Raw genomic sequence first — 24,877 nt, 5'->3', positions numbered from 1 at the left:
AATCTTGAGTTTTTCCACATTCAATGTTATGAATTTTAGAATAAACCAAGTACTCATTTTATATATTACTATAATCATATATTGACGTAATCGAATAATACTGCAAAACTGGCATTTAAAATTTATGTTAAGATATGCAAATATTCTTAATTCTCCTTAATCCTTCTGGAATGCGGCAAAACATTTACTCAATGCATTTACTTTATAGAAAAATGTGTTCATTTTAATTTAGGTGTAATTATATATAAATATACATATATATATATATACATATATATAAATATATATATACATATATATATATTAAATCAATGAAATGACAATGGACATGGTAAGCAAAAAGAAAGAAAAAATACTTTAATCCCCTTTTAAAAACTATTAATGACACTATGTTGGTGAAATGAAGTCAAACCACAGATCTTCCATTTAAACAAAAGATTTTTATTTAATTTTTTCTCTGTATACTTTTTATTATAATAAGACACTTCTCTGCTTGTACATTGCTCCCTTGAACTTAAAAATGGCAACAACTGTGTGTGGGAATGTAAGTTGGGGTAGACAAACTCAGATGCATACCAATATACATACATGTGTGTATATCAAGGTTCCAATAATAAGCCATAGATGCTAGGACAGCAGTAACAACTCCAGGTACCTTGGTATAGTTAGAAGTATAATACAATCTCTGAGTATTTCAAGGAATACACATTTCTATTCAAATATTGGTACATATAATGTGACCACAACAACGTATTAAGTTTAAGAGGGATGATAAACAGCACTGAAAGCCTATGAGAGAATGGCTTCCAACGAATAGACTGACCAAGCTGTATCGGAGGACGAAACCATGCTTGGTAAAATGTCTGCAAGTAAAGTCAAATAAACCGATTTTAGTTATTTTCCTTAGTAGATTGGAAAAAAAAATATATATATTGATTTAACTTTTTTTTTTCACTGCACTTCATTTGGATTAACATATACACACAATGTATATAATGAAAATATCCTAGATAAAATAAACATCCTAATAGTGTCAGAAAAAGTGGGCAATTGAGACTCATGTTCGCCTTTCACAAAGTGTTCTATCCTCAAAAAAGCACATTACATGTAGAGATCAGATATAAATTCACACATACTTTTTAAATGCCCTACTCACACAAACATTTCATTCAAAAGCCCTACATATTTCAAAGCTATTCATTAGACCAAGGCATTCCCAGAAAACAAACAAACCCCAACTTACACCATTAGGATACAGATGCTGGTCAAAATGAGGAGGGAACAATGCTTTGATCCGTTTCTTTTAGACGTCAAGCATTTGTGGTTTCTTGTTAACCTGGGCTCAGGCTCCCTGGATGGGTAGGTTTTGTTTGACGTCAGGCATATTGCACATTGAACCAATGTCTTGTTTAAAAAAATTTGTAACACTACTCAAAAAAGGGCCACAGACTCCTTGGCATTGACTTGTGTCTCAATGAGATGACTGGTATATAGAAGATCAGTCCGAGGATGTAAGCAAGACATTTGCTCATGTTCTGATACATGTTTTGAAGGACTTTGGGAATACACACAGGAGGAAGAGCTTGTGTAAGTTTCTTTTGTTTAAAAAAATTAAAAAAAAAATTAGGGAATTTACAATGCAGAGGGTGGTCAAAGAGGGATTCTCTACACGCCCAAGAACTGGTAAGTGAATATAACAATAGCACAATACTTTTCATGTTCAATAACCTGGAACTGCAGTATGACACCTAGTCAAATAAGATGCCCAATATACAGCTAATCATTTGGAGAAAAAACAAAACAAAAAAAAACAATAAACAATCTTTAATCTAAAGGAGATTTTAGGAGTTTACTGGCTTAATATAAGTGCAAGACAAAAGAAAATCTGTAACGCATGTTCTCAACAAAAAAAAACTAATTTAATGAGGATCTGACACTTAGGCCAAGAGTCATTTGGTTTGCTCACAACAGAAATGGCCTTAAAACAATGTGATCCATGTAGAGGAACTTTTAAAGGACCTTCATTTAAGATCACTGTCCAACGATATAAACATGTATAATGTGCACTAATAGTCTACAATTCCATGCCGAGGCCAAAACCACTAATGAAACTATTTGAAAACCCAAAGCAATGAGCAGAGAAGGCCTGTGACTTTAACATAAGGAGGAAAAAAAAAATACACCATGTTGTTCTGAAAAAGTGGGCATGACAGTGATATAAAAAAAAAAAAAAAAAAATTGAGCTGTGGTGTAATACTTAGTGGGGCAAGCACAGTAGTATGCAAGATTGAACCAAAAATGAAGGGGATTCTATTTAAAAATACATTTTAATGACCTGCTTTGCAGAAGAAAAAAAGATATATCCTCACCTTTAAAGAGAGGTTGAAATGGAAAATGAACATAGAGAGAAATTCAAAACACAATGAGGGGAAAAACAAATATATGATACATTTGTTCTCATTAAAAGATTAACTTCCAAAATCCAACATGTGATGTGAATACACAAGTACATAATATCAACCTTAGCTTTCATATATACTTCAAGCCACAGTTCTTACATAAATATATGAAACGTGCCCAGCATACATAAACTAAGCACATTTTTGTCAGGTTGATGTAATATTGTGCTTGTATATGCAAACATAAATGGGTCATGTGGTTGAATGCATTTTCAGTCAGGAAATACTTCCATTAAAATGGGGTGTAGTATGTAAAATCTCAAGAGTAGTTTAGGATCTTGGGAGTGTGAAAGGACACAAGAGTGTGAATTTCCAATTAAGGGACAAAAAGCTATAAACCAAAAGATCTATAATGTGTACATGGTCTGGGTAACTAATCTTTTACAATAATAAAGTGTTATGTTAAGGGGGTAGATGTTTTACAGAAAAGAGTGGCCAAAGATAGAGGGATGCATTTTAAACATTTCCAAAAAAACAAAACATCACTTCCTGTTCTTAGGAGAGGGCCAGTTTCCACGCCTCTCACCACGATTGCCCCCGCCAGCACCAGCTCCACCCATTGCCCCACCAGCGCCGGGCGGACCCCTGGGACCTCTTCCTCCACCACCACCACCACCGGTATTCACCCTTCTGTTCTGCCTCTCCATTCCAGGGCGCTGACTGGAGAAGCTTCTCTTGCTGGTGGCCAATTCTTTAGCCGTCATCTCTCTCTCGCCACCACCGCTGTTGCCTCCACCACCTCTTCCTGATGGATGGTGGTGGTGATGATGATGATGCGAAGAATAAGATTTACCTCCTCCTCCACCCTCTCTTTCTCGAAACTCTGTGAAATCACTGCTTTCTGAGGCAGTTTCCCATTCCTCATTGGCCTGGTCAGAGTTCTGGTTAGAGACATCAGGAGATTTGGCACCCCCAGCTGGGTTATGGTTGTGATGGTGCTGAGGGTGTGACTGGGAGTTGCCCTGGTAGTGATGGTGGTGGTGACTATTGAAATTTTGATTTCCACCCCCAAGGTTGCTGCTATTATTATTATTGTTAGAAGTTGCAGACACACTGTGGTTTGCATTTGCAACAGCTGGGGCAGAGGCATTGGGAGTGCTGTTGGTTTCTTGCAGGGAATTCTGCAACGGTGAAGCAGCGTGCTGCTGTTGTCCAGCTATGACTTCAATTCCACTGCTTCCATTTATACGGGCTGCATTCTCTCGCTCTTGCTTAAGTCTGCGGAATCTGGGAGGCTTGTCCTGCTGATGCTGGGATCGTCCGTGGCGCCTACGACGAGGGGGCCGCTCAAATCCCCTGTTAGGGAAACTTCGTCCATCTGGGGTAGACAGAGGAAGAGTCTGGTTAGGAGCACCAGAGGAATTTGAAGGAACATTACTTGAGGGCAGAGGGGCTCCAACACTTCCATTCTCAGTGGACCCTTGTTGGATAGCTGTAGGCACAGAGGGATTAGGTGCGGAGGGATTTGCACTTTGACTCTGAGATTGATTCAGGTCTGCAGCTTTCTTCTTGTCACCATTCATTCCACGGCCTGAATCTTTAGGAGGGGATGGCTGTGAGGATGTATGCTGCTTTCGCACAGTTGCAGATTTTGTAGACCAGCCATGAGAAGCAGAGCCAGGTCCAGATCTATGTCCACCAGACACTCCAGCAGTGCCTCCACTTCTATGGAGACCCCCTCCAGCACCACCTCCACCTCTACCACGTCTTGATGGCACTCCCCTTGGAGTGAACACTCTAGTCTGGGAGTTTCTGATTGGAGCTGAAGAAGATGAAGGGCCTGTTGTAGAGTTCTCTCCTCGTGTGCCAGTCTTGGTGTTCAGCTTGCGGTCTTCCTTGTCAGAGTGAGCAAGGTCACTACCAGCACTCTCGCTGCCTGTTTCAGATCCCCGTTGTCTCCTCCTCTTTGGCACCTCTTCATATTCAGAGCCTTCACTTCGAGTCTCACTTCGGTTCCTAGCACGTCCCGGATTTGGCTGAGAGCCCCCATGTCCGTGCCTACCACTGCCAGATGATGCCTCCCGCTTGTATTCTTGATTAGAAGGTGCATGGTGGTAGCCACTGTTGGTTGCTGACCTATAGTCCTTGCTGCTTCTGCCACCTGCTTTCCCACGGCTGCCTCCACCTGCACTGCCAGTGTAAGTGCCCCTGTAGCCTCGGCCTCGGCCAAAGAACTCTCCTCGGCCACGGTTGGATCGGCTACCTCTGGATGAGGATGCATGGTAAGTTGTGCTTCCTCTTTCAGAAGAAAGCTCTCGTTCCCTCCTGGAATGAGGAGCTGAATAGCCAGAATTCTGAATGGAGCTTTCTCCGTTTTTGGATCCTTTACCTGTACCCCCAGTGTTACCTCGCTCCTTTCCGCCAGTTCTGGGTTTATTTGATGAGACTGCATCATCTTTCCCACTGGGTGCTGAGGAGGCTTGAGCCCCAGATGCTGATTCTTGTTTGGTTGTGGTCTGGCTAACATCTTGTTCTTTATCTTTACCAGAGCCTCCAGTGGTCTTTTCTCCTCCTCCTTCACCACCCTCTCTTTTCATCTCTTTAAGCACTGGTCTCTTAATAGGACCTGCTCGCTTGACTGTGATGCCATCTGACTGAGTAAAGCATTTGTTCTCAGTCCCCTGATTTGCGGGTTCTTCAGTATTTCCACTCATTCCAGAGCCTGCCTTCCTGTTATGGGTTGAGCCCCCACTCACGCTACTGCTACTAGGCCTCGGGCCCCAGTGTGTCTCAGTTTTGTGCTCCCGAATGCGAGGGTTGGCTTTAGGGTGATGGTGCTGCACAGAATGCTGTTGGGGCTGATTATGTGCATTTCCCATCTTCTCTTGTTTCCTTCCTGAAGCATGAGCAGATCCAGTATCATGCTCATGCTGTGGTGTGACTTGATTATGTAGGGACTGTTTTCCACTGCCATCTTCTCTAGCTGAGGAAGATGATGATGATGACGATGAACAGGAAGAGGAGAGGGACGGCTGATGGAGTGGAGGTGAAGGGTCACTCTTTTTTGGCTCCCCCACTTTTTCTCGCTCCCTGCCATTCTCTTGCTTATGGGGATGAAGAGTGAAATGAGGAGGATGAGTGGGAGGACCATGGTGTTGGAGATGTGAATTGGCCTCCAAGGAAGAGTGATCAGAACGGCCATTACGATCATAATGGGGATGAGGAGTCCCCCAGATTTGGCTCTGTTGACTACTCTCCTGATGGCCAAAACCATGCAGTGTCCCTCCACTGTTGGCCCTTTGCTGCATGTGGGGGCCCATTCTGGATCCACTGTCAGGGTAGCTACTGTAACCTCCTCGCCCACCCATAAAGGGCTGATGATGGGTATGGTGGCTAGCACCCTGGCCCCCAACTTGAATCCCCAGAGGTGGTGGGGTTTGGTTGGATGAGCCCGATGGAGAGCTGGGAGCCACACCAGGCGGCTGAATGGAAGCCGTTCCTCCCTCTCGCATACGCACTGGAGGAGTGTCACTTCTAGAAACATTTAAAAAAGAAAAAAATGTCATGCTTATAAAAAAGTAAAGAAAACTCTAACAATATACTATAAAAGAACAGTTTACAAATATATTCAGCATTAAAATTCAGGAATAAAGAATTTTAACTCAAGCTGTTAAGTTTAATGCATTACTTTGTATTTTAATATAAAAATGTTTGAAATGGCATCTTGTTACCTTTGACCTTTGCCAGCCTCCTCTTCCTCAACAGCTTTCTGCCGTAAAGGGGAGGTTAGACCTCGACCCTCAGTACCCCCAGGAAAAACTTCCGGTCCCCAAGTCAGTTTGGGATCCATGGGTGGTGTGCCACGATGAGGATGAGGGGGTCCGCTATGCTGCTGTCTATCAAACGGATCTGACCCAGAGCCACCTGAATCAGAACGTTCTCGACTTATCAACCCTGAAACACAAAAGCCCTTATCATCCCTGGACAAGACACCTGTCTAATATTTCACAGTTTATCTGTTTTTTTTTACTAACCAGAAGGATGCATGCTGGGAGGGTAGTAATCCATGGGTGGGGGACGTCCCTGCATCATTCGGGGGTCCATATATGGCATCATCATCCAGCGGGGATCAAAGTTCATAGGCAGAGGTGGAGGGCGCCCCATTGAGCCAGGGGGGTAAAGGGTTGGCTGTTTAGGCCCAGACTGCGGTGTGGTACCTGGAGAGGGGCCCTGCTGATTCTGAGATTGGGACTGAAGCTGATTTTGGGCAACCTGGTTATGTTGCTGCTGCTGCTGCCACTGCTGCTGCTGTTTGAGGAGTTGCTCCTGCCCACAAATGATACAAGCCATGTTTTTTATTGAACGTTTTTATTGTTTGTCAGACTTTAACCTCAGTCCCGGAGTATAAAGAAACACAGCTTTTATTGTGTTAAAGATATTTTATCTTTAATACACTAAAAGCTGAGATTTTATACTCGGGTACTATGAACTATGGAAATGCGGACTCAGTCTGATGGAGATTAAAACAGGTCAAGCAGTTTCTGGCACATGTGTATAATATAAGGATGCTAACGATTAATCGACGATCGATTAATTGTTGATAATAATTTAATCGATAAAACTTACATGCGTGCTGGCCAACCGCGAAACACAAAGCAGACACAATGTGGCACAAAGCAGACACAATAAAAAAATTAAGTGAGCGCGACGGAGTTATGTTGTGGACCATTTTACTTTATAAAAGGCAAGAGTTACACCTTCACGACTACACGTTTGCTTGTGCATTTGCACCGTTGTTATGCTTGTTACCCTTATTATGTTTATTTTGTGTAGGCCTTGATCTGATTGATCTCATATAGGATGCATTTGGATTCAGATTGTATATAAACATTGTATATATTATATAATGTATAATAAACAAACATTGTATATAATGGATATGACTTTTTCCATATTTAGAGACAAAAACATGCAGGACAAAACAAACCTGTTGTTGTCTCTGAAAACGTGGAGGAAGAGATTTTTGATACTTGGAAAAGCCCTGCCCAGGTGGACCACTTCCCTGCCGTCCTGTTCCACCAACACTTTCAACCAACTTCACAGAGTCATCTCCACCTCTAGGGCCACGGATGTGTGGCCCGCCCACCACAGGTTCCTCCTTGGCATCTCCAGGAACTGGGACATCCAGGGATTGTGGATGCTGGGTGGCTTGAGGCTGCAGAGCCTGCTGGGACTCTGAATGAACAGGAAACACATACTGAAATGGTTTGCTCATTTTCTACAACAAACATTCATCAAGAAAAGACTACCACGTGTCAAAAAGATGAGGAAGTGTACCATTTAATGAAAACTAACCAGTGTTGGAGTCATGGCTGCTGTTGCTACCAGCCCTCTGTCTGTTATTAATATTCAGTCCCAATGTTGTACCGCTTCCCTGAACAGATGACAGAGGAGGTTCTTCAGTGTCCACACAGGGTGACGATGGCTGACTGGCATTAGGAGATGAGGCAGGCGCAGACAAGGAAGGACTAGGGCTGTTGGCTGGAGCGTCACTGGGGCTGCTGGGTTTCACTGTCTGTTGCTGCTGCTGTTTTTCATCAAGTCTTTTGAGCTTCTCAGCACAGGCAGCACGGCGCTCCTCCTGCATTCTCCGTTCCTCCTCTTCACGCCGACGACGGGCACGCTCTACTGCAGCAGAGATCTCGGTTGACGACTGCTTCCTTCGTTGCCGCCATGTCTCATCCTCATCCTCACCCTGTTGCTGGGGGTGCAGGGCATTGGAGGGAGGAGGGGTCGGCCCACCAGGCATCGCCCCCACCTGCTGCTGTGCCTGGGCACCGTTGGGCTTCTGGGGGGCCAGGATGGGGCCAGAGATTGGCGACTGGTTAGAAGGCCGGTCCTGTTGACAGAAAGTGGGTTAGTAATTAAAGTTCACCAATGTAACCACCATCGTCATTAACACCAACATGCTTTTGTTAGAGCTTGATGTCGCGTCCGTCCTATTTCTTGGACTCCTACCCCATGTACCTGGCGGTAGTAGGAGCAGGGCCCTTGTCCAAGAATTGGACCTGGTGGGAGGGAGGGCTGCTCCCTTGGACTACCTAGTCCAGGCCTACGCCTCTGCATAGGGGTACACGTATCAATCAGTGAGTCATCCAGGAAACACCACAAGCATGTTCCTGTCCTCACAGTGACTGCACATTATTTGGCAAATGCCAGTGGTACCACTTAAGGCTTGCACCTGGATTGGGAGATGGGTTTCATACCTGATAAGAGCCAGCATTTGCTTGGCTGTTCCAGCTGCTTCCACTCTCCTCAGCCCAGCCTGGCTTGCTGGAGGGGGATGCGGAGCCATCTTCAGCACTGGAAGGAGGGGTGCGGCGCGAATCCCCTCCACTGTCGGATGCCCGGGATCGTGAAACTGGTGCAGGTCCATCTTGGGATCTCTGCTGCTCCCTTGACTCCCTGTGGCAGCAGAATATAAAATATCCAAAAAGGACTTCAATGAGTGAAAAGAACAGTTAAAGTAAAGTAATCAACCAATAAGAAAACATTTCGGAAATGTTTACCGGGTTCCATTTTTGTGTTCAGTCCGTTCTTCTTCCCCATCATCCTCTCCTTCATCATCGCTGAACTTCAATTTTGCAGAATAGTCAATTTCCTCCTGGGCTCCTGAGAACAAAGCAAATCATCAAGAAAAGGTTATGACACTGTAGTTATATGTTATACCTCCAAATCAATACTGAAAAGACAAATAAATTGACGTCTTTAACATTTTCTTTTCTTTTTATTAAATACTCTGCAACTGTCATTTATTAAACAATCACAAGAAACACAGTCTGCTTGTATGCAAGTTACCAGTTTCATAAAGTTACCCAATTATGCAAAATATAACATAAATCAAAAGAATTTTCTACACTCTTAATATGTCAGATGAACTGAAAGCTTTGCTCTTACCAGCCCAGCCCTCATCTCCATCATGGTCCAGCTCATCCAGCTCCTTCAGGTCATCCTGTTTGAGGATGGATGGGCGTTTTACCACTTCACCCCGGGGGCCTCCAGGTGGCCGCCCATCTGACCCTACTCCACCCTGGGAACGAGAAAACCTGGCAAGAAGTCAGAAGAGCGTTAAGGAAGTCAACTAGATAACAGTGGAAATGAATATTAGTAGTATTTCTACTCACTTAGAAATAATCTACTCGCAGAACTTACCTAGGGGCCTCGTTTGGGGCTGGGTACCTGTAAGGTCCCTGTGGACCATAGGGGGGTGGAAAGGGCAAGTATGGTGGATACATCTAGAGATAAAGATGCAGACAAAACAGAAAGGCTATGAATGCACTGAACAAATGAATCAATACAAATTTTAGACATTTTGCCATTCTCTAGAGATGAGCCAAGATGAAAATTTTCAAACTTACGAAGGGAGGCATGATCCCTCTGTAAGCCTGGAATTGCGGGCCAATAGGTGGCTGGGGGAGGGGAAGTGCGGGGTTGCTGGTTGAGGGAGTTCTAGGCAGCCCATGAGAGGATGCATTCTGCTGTGGGATGGGAGGGGCCCCAGCAGCACCCTCCATCACCATATTTCCCCCAGCACCGCCCTCCGCAACTGCCTCCCCAGCCAGGGTGGGTGCCAATGCCCGGCCCCCACCATCCCGCCAACTTGTTACGTCTAGAACAGAAAGCAAAAAATTGTTTATTGAGAGTCCGCTGAATGTGTGAACCAAGAAGAATCAGAAGCATTAGAATTGAACAGATATAATATGAATACCACATGCTCCAAGACAAATCACCACAACAGTTATAGAAAGGAGAACAGGGAACTCATGCTTACTCTGGGGGCGGAGGCTTGGTCCTGGCCCATACCACTGATCTGCAGTGGCCTGTTCTTTGCCAGCTTTGTCCTGGTCTCCAGCCGCCTGCAGGGTGGGAAATTCCTCGCGAGAGAATGGCGACTGTTGGTTTGATCCCTTTCCACCTGTGAAGAGAGCAATGTTTCAAAAATAACAAACTGACATTTTGGACTTCAACAATTATAACTTTATATTTCTTAATATTCCTAACATTAATTTATATTATGTAAATTATTTTCTTTAAAGAAATGGTTTATCCAATAAGTAAATCCTGCTGTCATTTACATACAACATTTTTAAATCTGTTCCACACACAATCTATATATAGCTTCAAGGGTAAAGAATGCAAAAGAGTCAAGTATTGTAAAAGTAGTACATACAACTTGTACATGTTATACTTTTATATCAATTCTTCATCCCTTTGAGACTTGAAGACATTAGTCCCCATTTTTTAATTGCATGGAGAAAATAAAGTACAAAACTATATTTTTTTTTTATTCTTGTTTCTGTTCCAAAGAAGTAAGGATGTCTCATTGAAAATGTAAGAGTGAGTAAATGACAGCAGCTATGTTTCCATCCACCTATTTGTTTGCGCATTTTGGGGTATCGCATAATAAATAAATTCTAAATTAAAAAAAATGCGCATAAAAACGTAATCTGAAAAACTACGATGGAAACATTTACCGAATAAATTCCTCGTAGCGCATCAAAAAAGACATGACTAGACGTGCCGATATACAGTAATACGATATAACGCAATAATGAATATGCACAATATTGTTATTGAGGGCACTTCAAAATATCGTGAATAATTATTTATCACGAATTATTAACATTTTTAGAAAGCATTTTAAGAAAACTTTCCCCACCAACTGATTAAAATGCACAACATCACTGTATGTTGCGTCAAAGAGGCATGCATGCACTGATGTAAACAAGCCCAACATGCATGAGAAGCACATGGCGGAACCAAGCGGCAACATTCTAATCTGAAAAATGAAGCCTACCCGGAAGTGCGAAAAACTGCAATACATCGAAAATCCGCTAGGGGAAGGTCCCAAAAGGGAGCAAATGTCCATACACCCCCATGTTAAAATGTCCGTTTTCACAGCATAAATTCATGTTTTTACAGGTTGGTCCCATGGACTTTTATTGTATTTTTCTATAGGTTCCGAATGCCTGACAACTGTGAGGGGGGTGAATTTTTTTCTAACTCGTTAGTTTAGATCGTATTTAGATATAAAATGTATGACAAATAAGGGCGCGATTGACAGCTTGATTGACAGCTGACAACGAGCATAGGCTGCGCCGAGTGGAATTCCTGAAATTTGACGTCTCGGCCATGATCTGACACAACACATCATACCTGTAAGTTATCCTTTCTGAACATTTATATTGAAATATGGCGCCGCCCATACCCCCCATAAACGGCCTCAAAACCGTTCTTCAGAAGTCTATGGGTGACGTCACAGACGCTTTGTCCATATTTTTTACAGTCTATGGGCGGAACAAGTGAAGGAGACGCGCTGAATGAAAATGTGCATTCACTCTCTGACAGCAGATGGCACTGATGATACAGCAGAAATGCAGCCATTGTATTTGCAATGGTGTTCATCACAGCACCAAATAATACATTTCTTAAACTTAATAGGCTATTTATTTTCAAACTAATTTATAACATTAGCAAAGAAAAATACCGTCTGTAATAAATGTAGCTATTGCTCATTCTTAATCTAACTAACGTTAAATAATGAGACCTTATTGTAAAGTGTTACCTTTTGTTCTAATTCTTTTGCACTTTAATCTGTTTGAAACATTTGTTTACTTTGAACATTTAAATACAATAACGCAATAAACAAAAATTAGAGTTATTTTTGTTATAAGAAAAAGTTATTAAACCTGTTATACTATGACAACACTTTTTTTGCAACTTATTTCAATATTGTGATAATAACGTGTACCGTGATAAAATCTTCAGCAATTATCGCAACATAAAAAATGTATACTGTCGCATGCCTACATTTGACTTTGAGATGGGACAACATATCTGGATAAACCAGCAGATTAGTTGTTTTGAAATGTTCAGACATCCGCCTCCGAAAGCAAGATAACTTCCGTCTGCCTGATCTGATGCGCAAGTAATTTATTATATACAGTGGCTTCTCCTACTGCTAATATACAGTGTCTTCTCCTAAGTGATATTTAGTACCAGTTTATCAGGAAGTGATGATTTTTTTCTTTTCGGCTCACTGGATGGAAATGGTGCTTTATTTGCAAATGTTTTATGCAATATTCCAATTCCAAGTTAAATTTGCAACTTTTGATGGAAACATAGCTAGTGTCAATATCATGTTTTTTAGTTATTAGATGCAATTAGTGTAATTCAACCAATGTTCGATTTCAATTTTGAAATCACCCTAATTATTAACCTTGTGACCTCATTGTTTTTTGTAATATACTGCTATTTAAAAAAAACTTTCAAACAAGATAATTAATGCAATATTTAAAAATTTAAACAAAATAGGCAATCGTTAAGCTCATCATTTTTAGTAGAGGATCAAATACTGTACTCCATGTTGTTATCTACAAGCATGTTCCTGGCACTGTATCTTACCATCTCCTTGTACTCCATGTGTAACACTGGCCGGTGCCCAGGACCTTGGTCCTGCGGCTAGAGCTTGAGTCGGGGCCTAAGAGACATACAAAAGTGTCAAGAACCAAACAATGTCCCAGAGTAACAAACACAAAAACATTTATGCCAAAAGTGTATTGATTTAAAGATGTGGAATGACTTTATCATACAACATCATCTACAGCTGTAAGGTACAGACCTAATTAACTAAAAGTTTGGATGTTGAATAACATGAATAATATTTAATGTTTGTGTGATTGCACCTCTTGAGCTGGAGGTGTTCTCGGCACGCTCGGCACAGACGTCTGTGAGGCCACAGGCGGCTGCGATTCCGGCTGCGCTGCTGACAATACATCGGTACTACAGAAGAGATCAGAACCGAACCAAAACAACAGGCATTAGATGGCAGGCATGGACATGTACCCAATCAAACTGTATTAACAAACAGAAGAGGGTGAAAGGTCACTGAAGATAATTATGTTTTAAACAGTCCAATCAAAATCTGACGTGATGTGATTACTCTCTACAAAAAACTGATTTAACAATCTGAATGGTCCATAGTGAAAACAAAGTACAATTTGAGCACATTGTCAGTTAATTGTCACATTGTTGAGCACTTTTTCAAAGTGCAGAGTTATATTGATGGCGATGGAGTTGGTAGGGGTTTTATTGTTATTCTGCATTGAATTACACAAACAACATCATGAAGCAACGTAGCTCCTTCAGAAAGGTGAACATCCCCTCACCTCTTTGGGTCTGCTTGTTCCTGCTTGCTTGCCCATCCTGTGCCGTCTTTGGGAACGAGCGAGACGTTGGGGTCGTTACCTTTGTTCTCTGCCTTCAAACTAGGCAAGCTGGCAGGGGGGGGCATGCGCCGTGCAGAGGCAACTTTACCAAGAGACTGTAAGCCATGACGAGGGGCAACTGAAAGTAGAAGTGGAACAGGAGGAGGTAAATAAACAAGCACAGAAACCCAACACTATCTTAAGGGACACAGCCTGAGAGAGCGGGAGAGACTGCTGCATGTGCGAGAACATCAAACTCCATCCGTTATGGCTTAGGAATGCTTGGCTGGCCAGTGAAAGGAGCAACACTATCTTACAAGGATTTGTTTCAAGTGGTTGACTCGTAATTGACTTGGTCAAAAAAAAAAAATTCTGACCTTAAAACTCTCAAGACAGACTTGGTCTTGGCCCATGCAAAATAGGGCAGTCAATACAATGCACAGAGCAGTCGTTGGTGGTTTCAGATGATGAAAAACGTATCTGTCCCAACTCTCAATCCCCTATTTGTTTCCTGGAGCAAAGCAGCCTGAACCGCAGGGAGAACTTTATTTGTAAAAACAGGGACAGCTGCTTAGAGTTAGTAGTTCGGCTACTGAATAAAACATAAGCAGGGAAAACGAAGATCACAAGAGGAACTCTGTCTTAGGTCAAACCTCAACAGTTCAGCAAGCTACCCTGGACAATACTGACACAACTGAAAAATATTTAAATAATGCTAGGGTGATGCAGAGTGGGATTTAAGAAACTTAGAAATCAATGAACACGAGGCCGCTTTGTTTCAGAAAGGCCAGGCAGATTATTATCTTAAATTGCACACTGAAAGGACTATATCTTCTTAATATGCAACAGCTGTATTGCACTGCTGTGGCAAATACAGGTGACCTCCATCAGTCAGCTACCTCCTGCTTACACAAGAATTGTCCTACAGAATCCAGTCATTAAAATGTGTGAATACATTTACATTTATGCATTTGGCAGACGCTTTTATCCAAAGCGACTTACATTGCATTAATTTATCCTAGGGCTGGGCGATATGGCTGAAAACTGTATCACGATATAAGTGTTTCATATCGGTCGATATCGATAATTATTGAATTTTTTTATAACATATTTAAAATAAGGACCAGTCCAGGAGACAAATATATTACATTTAAAGATTTTTTATTTTAAACTTAACCTACCTCTGATTATAATCCCATCAGTTAAAAAGGCAGAAATGTCAACACGACCATGGAAAACTCAAAAGTCTAAAATCACAATGAACACTTAACAATTATCTCTTAACATTAAGGTGCAAAATTAAAGAATACGTAAGAAATGCTTTATAAAGGGGTGGGCGATATGGCAAAAATATAATATTACGATTTCTTTCTATAAATTATATAAATCTATTTCTTTCTATTTTCTATAAATTATACATTGATACTTATTAAAGCTATTAATAAAGTTATTAGTCAAGAGCAGTGAGTGATTTTCTCTTTACATTTTGTTGTTTTATTAACATTAAAGGGATAGTTCTCCTAAAAATTCTAATTTTCATAATTTACTCTCTCACGTTGTTTTAAACTCGAATAAGTTTCTTTCTTCTGTTGAAAATAAAAGTTATTTGAAAGAATGTGGGTAACCAAACAGTTGATGTACCCCAGTGACTTCCATAGTATATTTTTCCTCCTATGGAAGTCAATGGGGACCAGCTACTGTTTGGATACCCACATTCTTCAAAATATTAATATTAGAAAATATTAGAAGGCAATTAATACAGGTTTGGAACAACATTAGAGTGCGTAAATAATGAGATAATTTTTATTTTGGGGTGAACTATCCCTTTAAGGACAAGCGGCAGCGTGTTTACTATTACTACTGTCTCTTTAAGAGCTGCGCGCGACGCGTCTATTATACACGCATTTGACAAGCAGATTTTCTCTCAATTTTCTCAAGTTTGCTTTCACTTTAGACATATCCGACTAGTTTATGTAAACCTTGTGTGTATAACAGTATTAGCAAAATAAGACTCGAAAGATAACTTAGTATTCAGGCGCTGGTAGACAGGCTTTTAGTGCATGTGAGCTTCACATGTATGCGCTGAGAAACGCACACGCTAGAACAGCGCATAAGCACGCGAATAACAGAAAAACTGACGACGGTCTTGCATAATCTGCAGACGACATTGGTCTGACTACGGTCAGACTTTAAGTCAGGCGAGCTGACTTTTTCTGTTTTATCTAGTTACTAGAGAGTGAGTGCCTTTGTTCATGCAATCAAACTTGCTTTGCTGGTTTCTTCCAACGAAAAAAAAAAAATAATAATTATCGAACGTTTTATCGAACGCATTTTTTATTGATATTGATTACGTGTCTATCGCGATACATATCGTTATCGTTTTATCGCCCAGCCCTAATTTATCCTATACATTTATACATAGGTATGTGCAATCCCCTGGGATCGAACCCACAACCTTGCGTTGTTAACGCAATGCTCTTACCACTGAGCTACAGGAAAGCTTATAAATAATAAACGACACAGTTTCATAATATTAACTTAATTAAATATTTTAAAAACATTCACTTATATTTCCACACAAAGACGCGTGATATAGCCTACCGCTCTGCGCTTTGAGAGGATCAGGGATGTGGGACAAGAGCAGGAAAGAGACCATCTCTTTTCTAATATCTTCAGGTTTTCTACTTGTTGTAAAAGGTCTGAAGAGCGAATTTTATGTTCCACAAGGGCAAGACATTTAAGCTATGTTTGATTTTGCGCTGCCAGAGAAAGCGAAACTAAAAATCACCCACGCGTTTGAAACACGCTTTACAAATAAACTTGACGCGCCTTACCAAGTATAATAACAAGCACAAACTGTGTTAAAAAGAATTTGACGTGCAAATAAAAAGGTAGGCTATCTTTCCTACAGCGTTTTTCTACTTTACCACAGTAAAGAATGCAAATATAATAGGCCTACTTAAAAGCGAACCAAAGGAAGAAACATTTATAGTCCCGTGCGAAAATGGGTGAGACGTGAGTGAATATTTGGGAAAAGAAACAAGAGATTCCATGTCCAGTGGAATAACTAATGGAATATTGTTAAATTCGCTGATAATCGGGTGACCAGAACGCAAAACAGAATAAAAAGCTTACAAAGCTTAAATTTATGGGCTCACGCAAAACTTTCTCATTCGTCATGAATCAAAACGTTTCCATGGCTGCGATGTAAAATTTAATTGCTAACCTATTATTTCTTTTGTAAACAAAGCTTTCTGCTTCACTACTGTCATAATATTCTTGTAAAACTGCCTTCACATAAAATAAAATAAAAGTGTTTGGCGGACCACCACCGGTGCTACTCGGCCACCGCGGTGACGCTTTACAACCACAGTGGTGCGGTTGTCAACTGGTAAACGGCAGTTCAGTCTCACGTCTTTCTGATTTCCAGCCAGTGTGTTTTGTTGCCAGCGGCACAGGAAATAAAGTCTTCGATGGTGAAGTGACACACACCCGCCTCCTCTCACTCACTCATCTCATTTGCTCTGGTTAAATAGTGCTTGTATTGTGCATAATTTTACTAATTCCCGCAGGTTTTGCGCTCACACCAACCACTGGTCTACATAAAGGCACAAGCCGCTTCTCAGTCTCAAACAGTTTGTGAGTCGCAAGTACCAAAATGAGTGGCTTACTGCGCTTAGTCAAATACACACAAAATGATGTCAAAATGTCCAATAATAGCAAAACGAATCACTTATTCTAAAAAGAATATCAAGTATAGAAGTTAGACGAATCCGACATATAATGAGGGCTACGTTAACAGTAAAACGTCCTACACTTAACGAATTTTAAAAACACGGATGGATAATACAAAATGCTTTCTGACATTTTGACCGAAAAAAACACAAGCAAGAACAAAATTTAGACTTAGCCCGTCAATTTTCATTTGACAATTATCTTCTCCCTCTGTGTGCGCACGCATATTAAGGTTGAACCACTGTAGTTACATGGACTATTTTAACAATGTTTTTACTACCTTTCTGGGCCTTGAAAGTTGCAATGACGTCGCTGTCAATGGAGGGACAGAAAGCTCTCAGATTTCATAAAAAATATCTTAATTTGTGTTCTGAAGATGAACAAAGGACTTACAGGTTTGGAACGACATGAGGCGAGTAATTAATGACAATTTAAATTTCCGGGTGAACTAACCAAATGCATCCTGTATGAGATCAATCAGATATAGGCCTACACACAATAAACATAATACATTTGCACATAACAACAAGGCTGCGAATGCACAAGTAAACGTGAAGTCATGAAGGTGTAGCCTAACTGTTTTCTAACGTAGAATGGTCCCAGACATAACGGCGCACGCTTTATTTTTCCTCGTGTCTGCTTTACATGTTTCGCGTTGCGCATGACCTTGCTAAATCGACGATCAATACGTTTTATCAATGAAATTACTGTTGAGTAATCGTTAGCATCCCTACTCCATACAAACAGATAAAGATAAATTAGTTTAGACAATAAAAAGTTTGTGACAACAAATCCTAAAAGCTTTTACTCAGTGCAAACTCACCAACAGGCTTCTGTGCTTCAAGGCTCTTTCCTTTGTAGGTATCAAACAGGTTGAGAGACGCATACTTGGTTTTGCCATCCTTCCCCTTTGCCGTTTGCCCAGAGCGCTCTGACATTGCGCTGTACGCTCATTGAGTATGGTGAGTCCTGAGACTGAAAGAGAAACAGTGAAAGAGAGAGTGAAAAGGGAGAACATAATGCTAAGGTGAAGGGGGTTTCCTTTGAAACATTACTGTGTTTTCAGGATCAAAATTTGAACCCCGAACTAAACAGCCAAGTGCAGGCATGACAGACATCTCTTTAACGGGCTAGTATTAAAACCCCTTTAGACCAGGCAGGGCTCCAGACTAACATTTAAGAGCAGTAGCACCAGTGCCACTAAGTTCTACTGATGGTGGCGCCAGCACCTGATTTGGTAGCGCTGGGGGATTTTTAATCAAAGTTAATTTAATCATAAAATTACTATTGTTTTGCATTAATAAGTGCAGTTACTAATATTTCATGTTTGTCAGTCAATTAGGCTTGCTGCGGTAGTCGGTGTTACCGCAGCGGTATTTTTCTAGGTGTTGTGTTTTTCGTTATGAATAATAATGAACCCGCAATTCAGGCAATTGCCGCCCCCCAAATAGGCGCTGATTCTGACATTTACTGGTAATTTACTGCATTTTGTAGATCACTATACAGCCAACAAGACAAGCCTACATTATGTTTACAGAAGTCACCCTAGGTCTTATGCTCAGCTCATTTAAATCAACCAAGATATTGGGGTATCCCAAATGATCAAATATCAACTGAAAATATGACCCATGTTTACACTAGACAAGATGGACATTTGCACACGTCAATCAGAAAAGCAACATGGTTGTTCTAACAGTATTCAATTCTAACAGAAAACAAAACTAACTTTCTCATTTAAACTGTTTCTTTCACTACAGAAAGACTTAAGACGACAACTGCTTGCCTAGTCCGATTTATCAATAAAAGCCATTAATGACTTAAACACACTTCAAATGCTGGGGAAAGGCAGTTGCGACTGGTTGCCATGGTGATGCATTATAAATGCTGTTACTGTTTCTGTCTTGCTAGAGGTTTCCATCCATAGCAACATCCACTCACCTACATTCATAAAATCTCAAAATGATTTTAAAATAAACAAGTCGTGAACTGCAGCTAAAGCAGATCAATTTAAATAAAGATACTTTTCTTTATGTTATTATATTCATAACAAGAGTCTTAATGTGTCAAACACTAATGTTAAACAAAAACACTAAATACTAATGTTTATGTCAAAACCCCATAAATAACCTCAAGTATAATATAAAGTGAAATTGCATCCATAGGGCTGGGCGGTATGATGATAAATACTGTTTCCACGGTTTAAAATGTCTATCATTAGAGATTTTGCGATATCATGGTATGTAAATGTGTGTTTATTTTTTGAATCCGGGGGAATCATGATCAGACTCTCCTAAATTAGCCTCCTATCCATTAATCTCTAGTGACAATGACATACCTGCTAAATTCAATAGAGAAAAACAACAAATGAATAAAAATGTAATAAACTTAAGTTTATAAAATCTGGAAGAAGAAAAAACATTTAGTAGGGGGGGGAAAGTGAAAGCAAGTGTAAATGCTAAAAATGATACACATGTATTCTTAAATACATTTCTGAAAACCTATTTGTAGAAAAATTATATACAACTAAAATACATTTATTTAAAATGTATTGCACAGCTTTTTAATGGGGCAGCAAGATATTATAGATATGACAGAACAAGACAATAACAAGGCTATTAATAATCTTTCGGTGCAAAAAACTATCATAATATGAAAGGCTCCAGCACCGAGCAGCACACATCGCTTATGCGCATCCCAGGTGCAGAAGGATGTGTTAAAGCTATGACAGTTGCCTTGAAAAGTTTGAAAAGTGCAGGTCACAAAGAGTCAAGAGAAGAGATATTGTGCACACAGCTCCTAGTGCATCACTTTATATCTATTCAGAAGTTCATTAGCTTTATTTCTTCACAGTTTTAAATTCCAATCAATGTGCGTGTGCTGCCAATTCATGGTCCTCTCTATTCCAGTGTTGTGATCTATCAGATCGGGAGAGTGAATATAATTTAGAAACAGCAATAATGCCATTACAAAGTTGGGAAGAGCCAGAATATTATTTTATATAACTTCGATTGTGTTTGGCTGAAAGAAGAAAATCATATACACCTAGGATCGTCGAAGGTGAGTAAATTATGGGAGAACTTTCTTTTTTGGGTGAACTATGCTTTTTTTAACCACCTCAAACAAGCACTTTGTTAACGCAAGCGTCTTGTTGTTGTGGTCTCCGGTGTTTTGCCATTGTTCCATCTCTTCCATTTCTTTTTTGCCTGTGAAACAACAATTGAGCCACTTTGTAGATAAATTAATTACTGGAAAAAAAGCAATGAGTAGGCCTACACACAGTAGGAGAAATCAGACTGCGTGGGTACAGTACGTGCATACTATAGCCTACTAATGACGAAATTTACGCCACATCCACATACCCTAGCACAAACTGGGGACTGAGGACCCCAGGGGGCCACAAGGGAGATCTATGGGGTCCGTGGAAAAGTTTAAAGAAAAGCAGTGTAAAAAATATAAAGAAACTAATATTTAAAAAGATTAAACTAATTAAACAAATAGATTTGATTAAAAAGATAAATTGATTAAAATAAATATTTGTAATTGAATTAAATAAATAAAAATACATAAAATAAATAACATTATAAAATATAAATTTAAATAAATACATTTTGATTTCAATAATAGCATACATACAATAGTACAGTACAGAGAATTAAAAAAACGCAACATAAGTTTACTGACACGGTTATGATATAAATTTTTCCACATTATAAATTAAGTCTTTATAGGTATAAATATATAGCTGCCTTTTCAAATTTTAGGATGGTGTCCCTCGCATGAAGATTAATATATTCGGGGGCCTATAGCATTTGGAAGATTAAAAACCCCTGCTCTAACGTACACATAATACCGAAGTATACTAGTTTGGACTAGTTCTGGCCCATTTACAGGGTTTCTTCTACAGTGCGACATTCAGCATAATATATAATGATTAAAAGCCCACAGTATAATCAATAATATATAACGTACAATTACATCGCTTACAAGAAATTAAAAATACCATAACCACTGGTTTGGCCAAAATAAAAGTTACTGGAATATTTGGTATTAGCCACCACTCTCAATATCAACATAATAAATTATTCTTATAATGTTTGTGTAAGACCATATGCATTTCGTATGACTTTACAATAGTAAGAACATGACTAGTAATATTTGCAAAGGACAACTACAACAGAATTTTAAAGACCGTCCAAAAACAAATCCCCACCAACATGAATTTTAAAGAGCACAATCCAATGATTTAGTAAAAAGCACACTCCTGCTTCTCTATGTAACACATTAAAGCCAGAGCAGTGTACTTCACATCAGATGCAGATTAGGAATAGCAGTGATGGCCATTTGGCAAAGCCTGTAAAATAATCTCTACGCAACATGAAGCAACGCTGGCGAACAGGAGCTGCGTAGATTATTTTACACGCTTTGCCAACTGGTCGTGAGGGCGCAGAACAGCTCTCCACAAAAAACACTAATGTTGTTCATCTAACTATACGCAAAGTCCAGCATCTAATATAAAAAGTGGTGTATTATAAACCCGGTGAATGGTCTGTTTTGACTTGTTAACTCGCTGCTTGTAACCGCGGCCTCCATGTTTCGTGCTGGGAGGAGGGGGCAGACATACACATTTCATAATATAAATAACTTCGCGAATACATATCACTTCGGACATGTGCATTAACCTAGGCATGGATTAGATTCATCGGAAAAGGCGACAAACACAAAATAGGGAAATAAACGATCCGTATAATTGATGCTGCGGGTTTGACTAAAGGATTTGATGGCGAGAACAAAACAAAATGGCGGCGACGAAGTGAGGCCAGAGCTACAAGCACATTAGCATCGGGATTTGTGACGATTTAACAACATAGGCTTCTTCTGGAATCCAAGTTCTTGGGGTTTAAAGTGCGACATAATATATGTCTAACCAAACGAGTCAACCGGATCCTTGTTTCTAAACCAAAACAATGCACTTTTCTGACATGCAGTTTCAGTCAATGCACGTCTTATACATTTATTCAACCTAGGCGTAACGTTACTACTCCAACTCAACGTTAAAATAACACTTACTAAAACTGTCTAAATGAAAACTTCACAGCCACATAACTTTAAAAACGATATATGGTACACCTTCAACAGGATGTGTGACACACACAAGCTATGCTGATAGCATGCTAACGTTAGCCGACACCGACCGATGAAAAGCAGGACAGCTGGACCACAACACTACGACCACAAACACCTCTATAATAAAACCTATTTAAAGGACTCGATTGGTCATTAGACACAGCTACTAACCTGGTCTTGTTCCGACTTGTCTCGAGGTTGTATCGTAGAGTTATTAGCAATAATCGTGTACTAGCTAACGTTAGCACAAGCTCTTACAAAAGCTCAAAACAGGATTATGAGTTGAAGAGATCTGATGGGGATTGCTGAGGACGGATGTGTGCAGTGAAGCTTACTTGTACTCCTTTTTCTTTTTTCCACAAAACAAATGAAAAAGGAAAAATAAAATAATATTGCGGGGGGTCGATCCGTCACTATTAGAGCCGTCAACGGCTTCTGAGGATGGTAGCGCAGAGAGGGGCGGATGCGCGCATTGTGGGCGGGGTTAAATTAACATAATACGTTTCGAACAGGCCTATTGGCCAATCAGATCATATACATTAAACTATAATTTACATTTATGTAAGCGCCTCTCTCTCAATGATAGAGGTGCGCTAGCGTATGGCTGTGAGGATAAAGCTTGCACGGACAGGTGTAACTTGATATCTTCTTAGTCAATACAATTATTTTTATTATATGATTCACTTCGCTCTACGCTGAAAGCAAAACATTGTTGTTCATATAGAGGTGTCAACAGTTAGATAAAAAATATCATGTTTTTGAAAGAGTACCGTGGTAATATTATGGTATTCGGGTAATGTAGATTACCATTGCTATTGTTTATGACTATGGTAACTGTTCAGTAACATGATAAATATAAAACTATAGTAGCCTACCACCAAGGTACTTTAAAAAATATATTAAAAGAAAAAACAGCATATTGAAAATAGAATTATTGCACTGTAAATGTCTTTACTGTCACTTTCAATCAGTTTAATGCAGTCTTGCTCAATAAAAGTATTAATTTCTTTCCAAAAAGTCTTACTGGGCCCAAACCTTTGAATGATATTGTAAAAATGCTAATTATCTTAAATATATAATCTTGAGTATAACATGCTTGCATTGTAATAAATTCAGGTGATGATGCATACTGTAAATGATGTCTAAACACACTAATAAAAGCAAATTGTTTACTTGTTTTATGTATGACTCAAATGGTATGAAACATTGAAACATGCATTTGGTAATTCATTTAAATATTTGAACAAAAAGCCAGTTAAGCCAGCGCTTACGTCCTAGTCACAACAAAACACATCTTTGATTTGACATTGAGATCCAGTGCATGCTTCATTGATTTCAGAAAAACCAACACTAATCCACCAAAGACATCCAACATGCCAGGTGGGTCATACTCAAGAAGCAGCAGTGCTTGCAGCATCGATGAATACTTACCAACCTTTGCAATTAATTTATTTGAAAAGAAGTGTGAGAAAATTTTGTTTACAGATCACATTCTGACACTATGGTCCATACCTAGCTCATACAATTTATTGTTTATTTAACTAATTTATAAGTCCATAGTCACAAGATAATGTCATGACATAAGATCAATGGTAAGATTATAAAACTGCTATGTAGCATCTCCAGTTTAAATTGATTTGTGGCTGTCATCATATTTTCCAGATGTGCATTGTACAATTTGTACATTGTACAAAAGAAACTCATCTATGAAATTTTGCATCTCACTCGTCACTTATCTCACTTATTTTACAGTCACTTCTTTCAACATTACTTTTAAATGACAGTAATTAAGTGCTATTGCTAAGTGCTAAGACAAATTCCACTAAAAAGAAAACCTTAAAAGGGAATATATAGGCTATATACTGTACACTACCGGTAAAGTTTGGAATAATAAAACAAAACATTTGTTGAAAGAAATCTATTATGCCCACCACGGCTAAATTTATTTGATAAAAAATACAGTTAAAACAGTAATATTGTGAAATGCTATTGAAATTGAAATGATTATTTTCTACTTGAATTAGGGCTGTCAGTAGATTACATTTTTTAATCGTGATTAATCACACCCTTATTCGAGATTAATCGCATTATCGTGTAATTAAGTAATTTTATTTTATTGTAGGCATACCTTATTAATATGGCATTCATTGTCATGTGTGATGGGCCGTTAGTTCTGGTAGGTATAGCTATATGTTTCATGAGGTATATGTTTATTTAATTGTGAGATTTATTGTAGGTCTATTATAATGTATTAGTATGGCATTTGTCTTCATGTGTGACTGTGACAACTAGAGTTATTTCTACTGGAATATTGATGCTGTTTTTGATACATTGATTTGGTCTTCTGAAATA

The 24,877-nt window shown here is 39.6% G+C and overlaps 1 protein-coding gene across 3 annotated transcripts; it reads right to left on the bottom strand.

The window, feature by feature from the left end:
• Nucleotides 1–420: 420 nt before the first annotated feature.
• On the bottom strand, nt 421–22,990 carry prrc2a (proline-rich coiled-coil 2A). Of its 3 annotated transcripts, XM_082186093.1 has the most exons (17): nt 22,697–22,982; nt 18,225–18,376; nt 13,628–13,805; nt 13,145–13,241; nt 12,864–12,939; nt 10,231–10,374; nt 9,818–10,068; nt 9,612–9,694; nt 9,357–9,505; nt 8,969–9,071; nt 8,666–8,864; nt 8,427–8,519; nt 7,755–8,298; nt 7,387–7,634; nt 6,434–6,725; nt 6,131–6,353; nt 421–5,933 (listed from the first exon to the last, which is right to left on the bottom strand). In XM_082186093.1, the coding sequence occupies exons 2-17, from the start codon at nt 18,337–18,339 to the stop codon at nt 2,942–2,944; spliced, it is 5,787 nt and encodes a 1,928-aa protein (XP_082042219.1). In that variant the 5' UTR covers nt 18,340–18,376; nt 22,697–22,982; the 3' UTR covers nt 421–2,941. The 3 variants fall into 3 exon arrangements, with proteins under 3 accessions (XP_082042219.1, XP_082042218.1, XP_082042217.1); XM_082186092.1 differs by lacking the exon at nt 8,427–8,519 and having other exon boundaries at nt 22,861–22,990; XM_082186091.1 differs by lacking the exon at nt 8,427–8,519.
• Nucleotides 22,991–24,877: the final 1,887 nt, after the last annotated feature.

Source organism: Leuciscus leuciscus (genome assembly GCF_965113295.1).
Source record: "Leuciscus leuciscus genome assembly, chromosome: 12".
NCBI lineage: Eukaryota > Metazoa > Chordata > Actinopteri > Cypriniformes > Leuciscidae > Leuciscus > Leuciscus leuciscus.
Note: the sequence above shows the minus strand (reverse complement) of the source record. Positions and strands in the feature narration are given on the sequence as shown.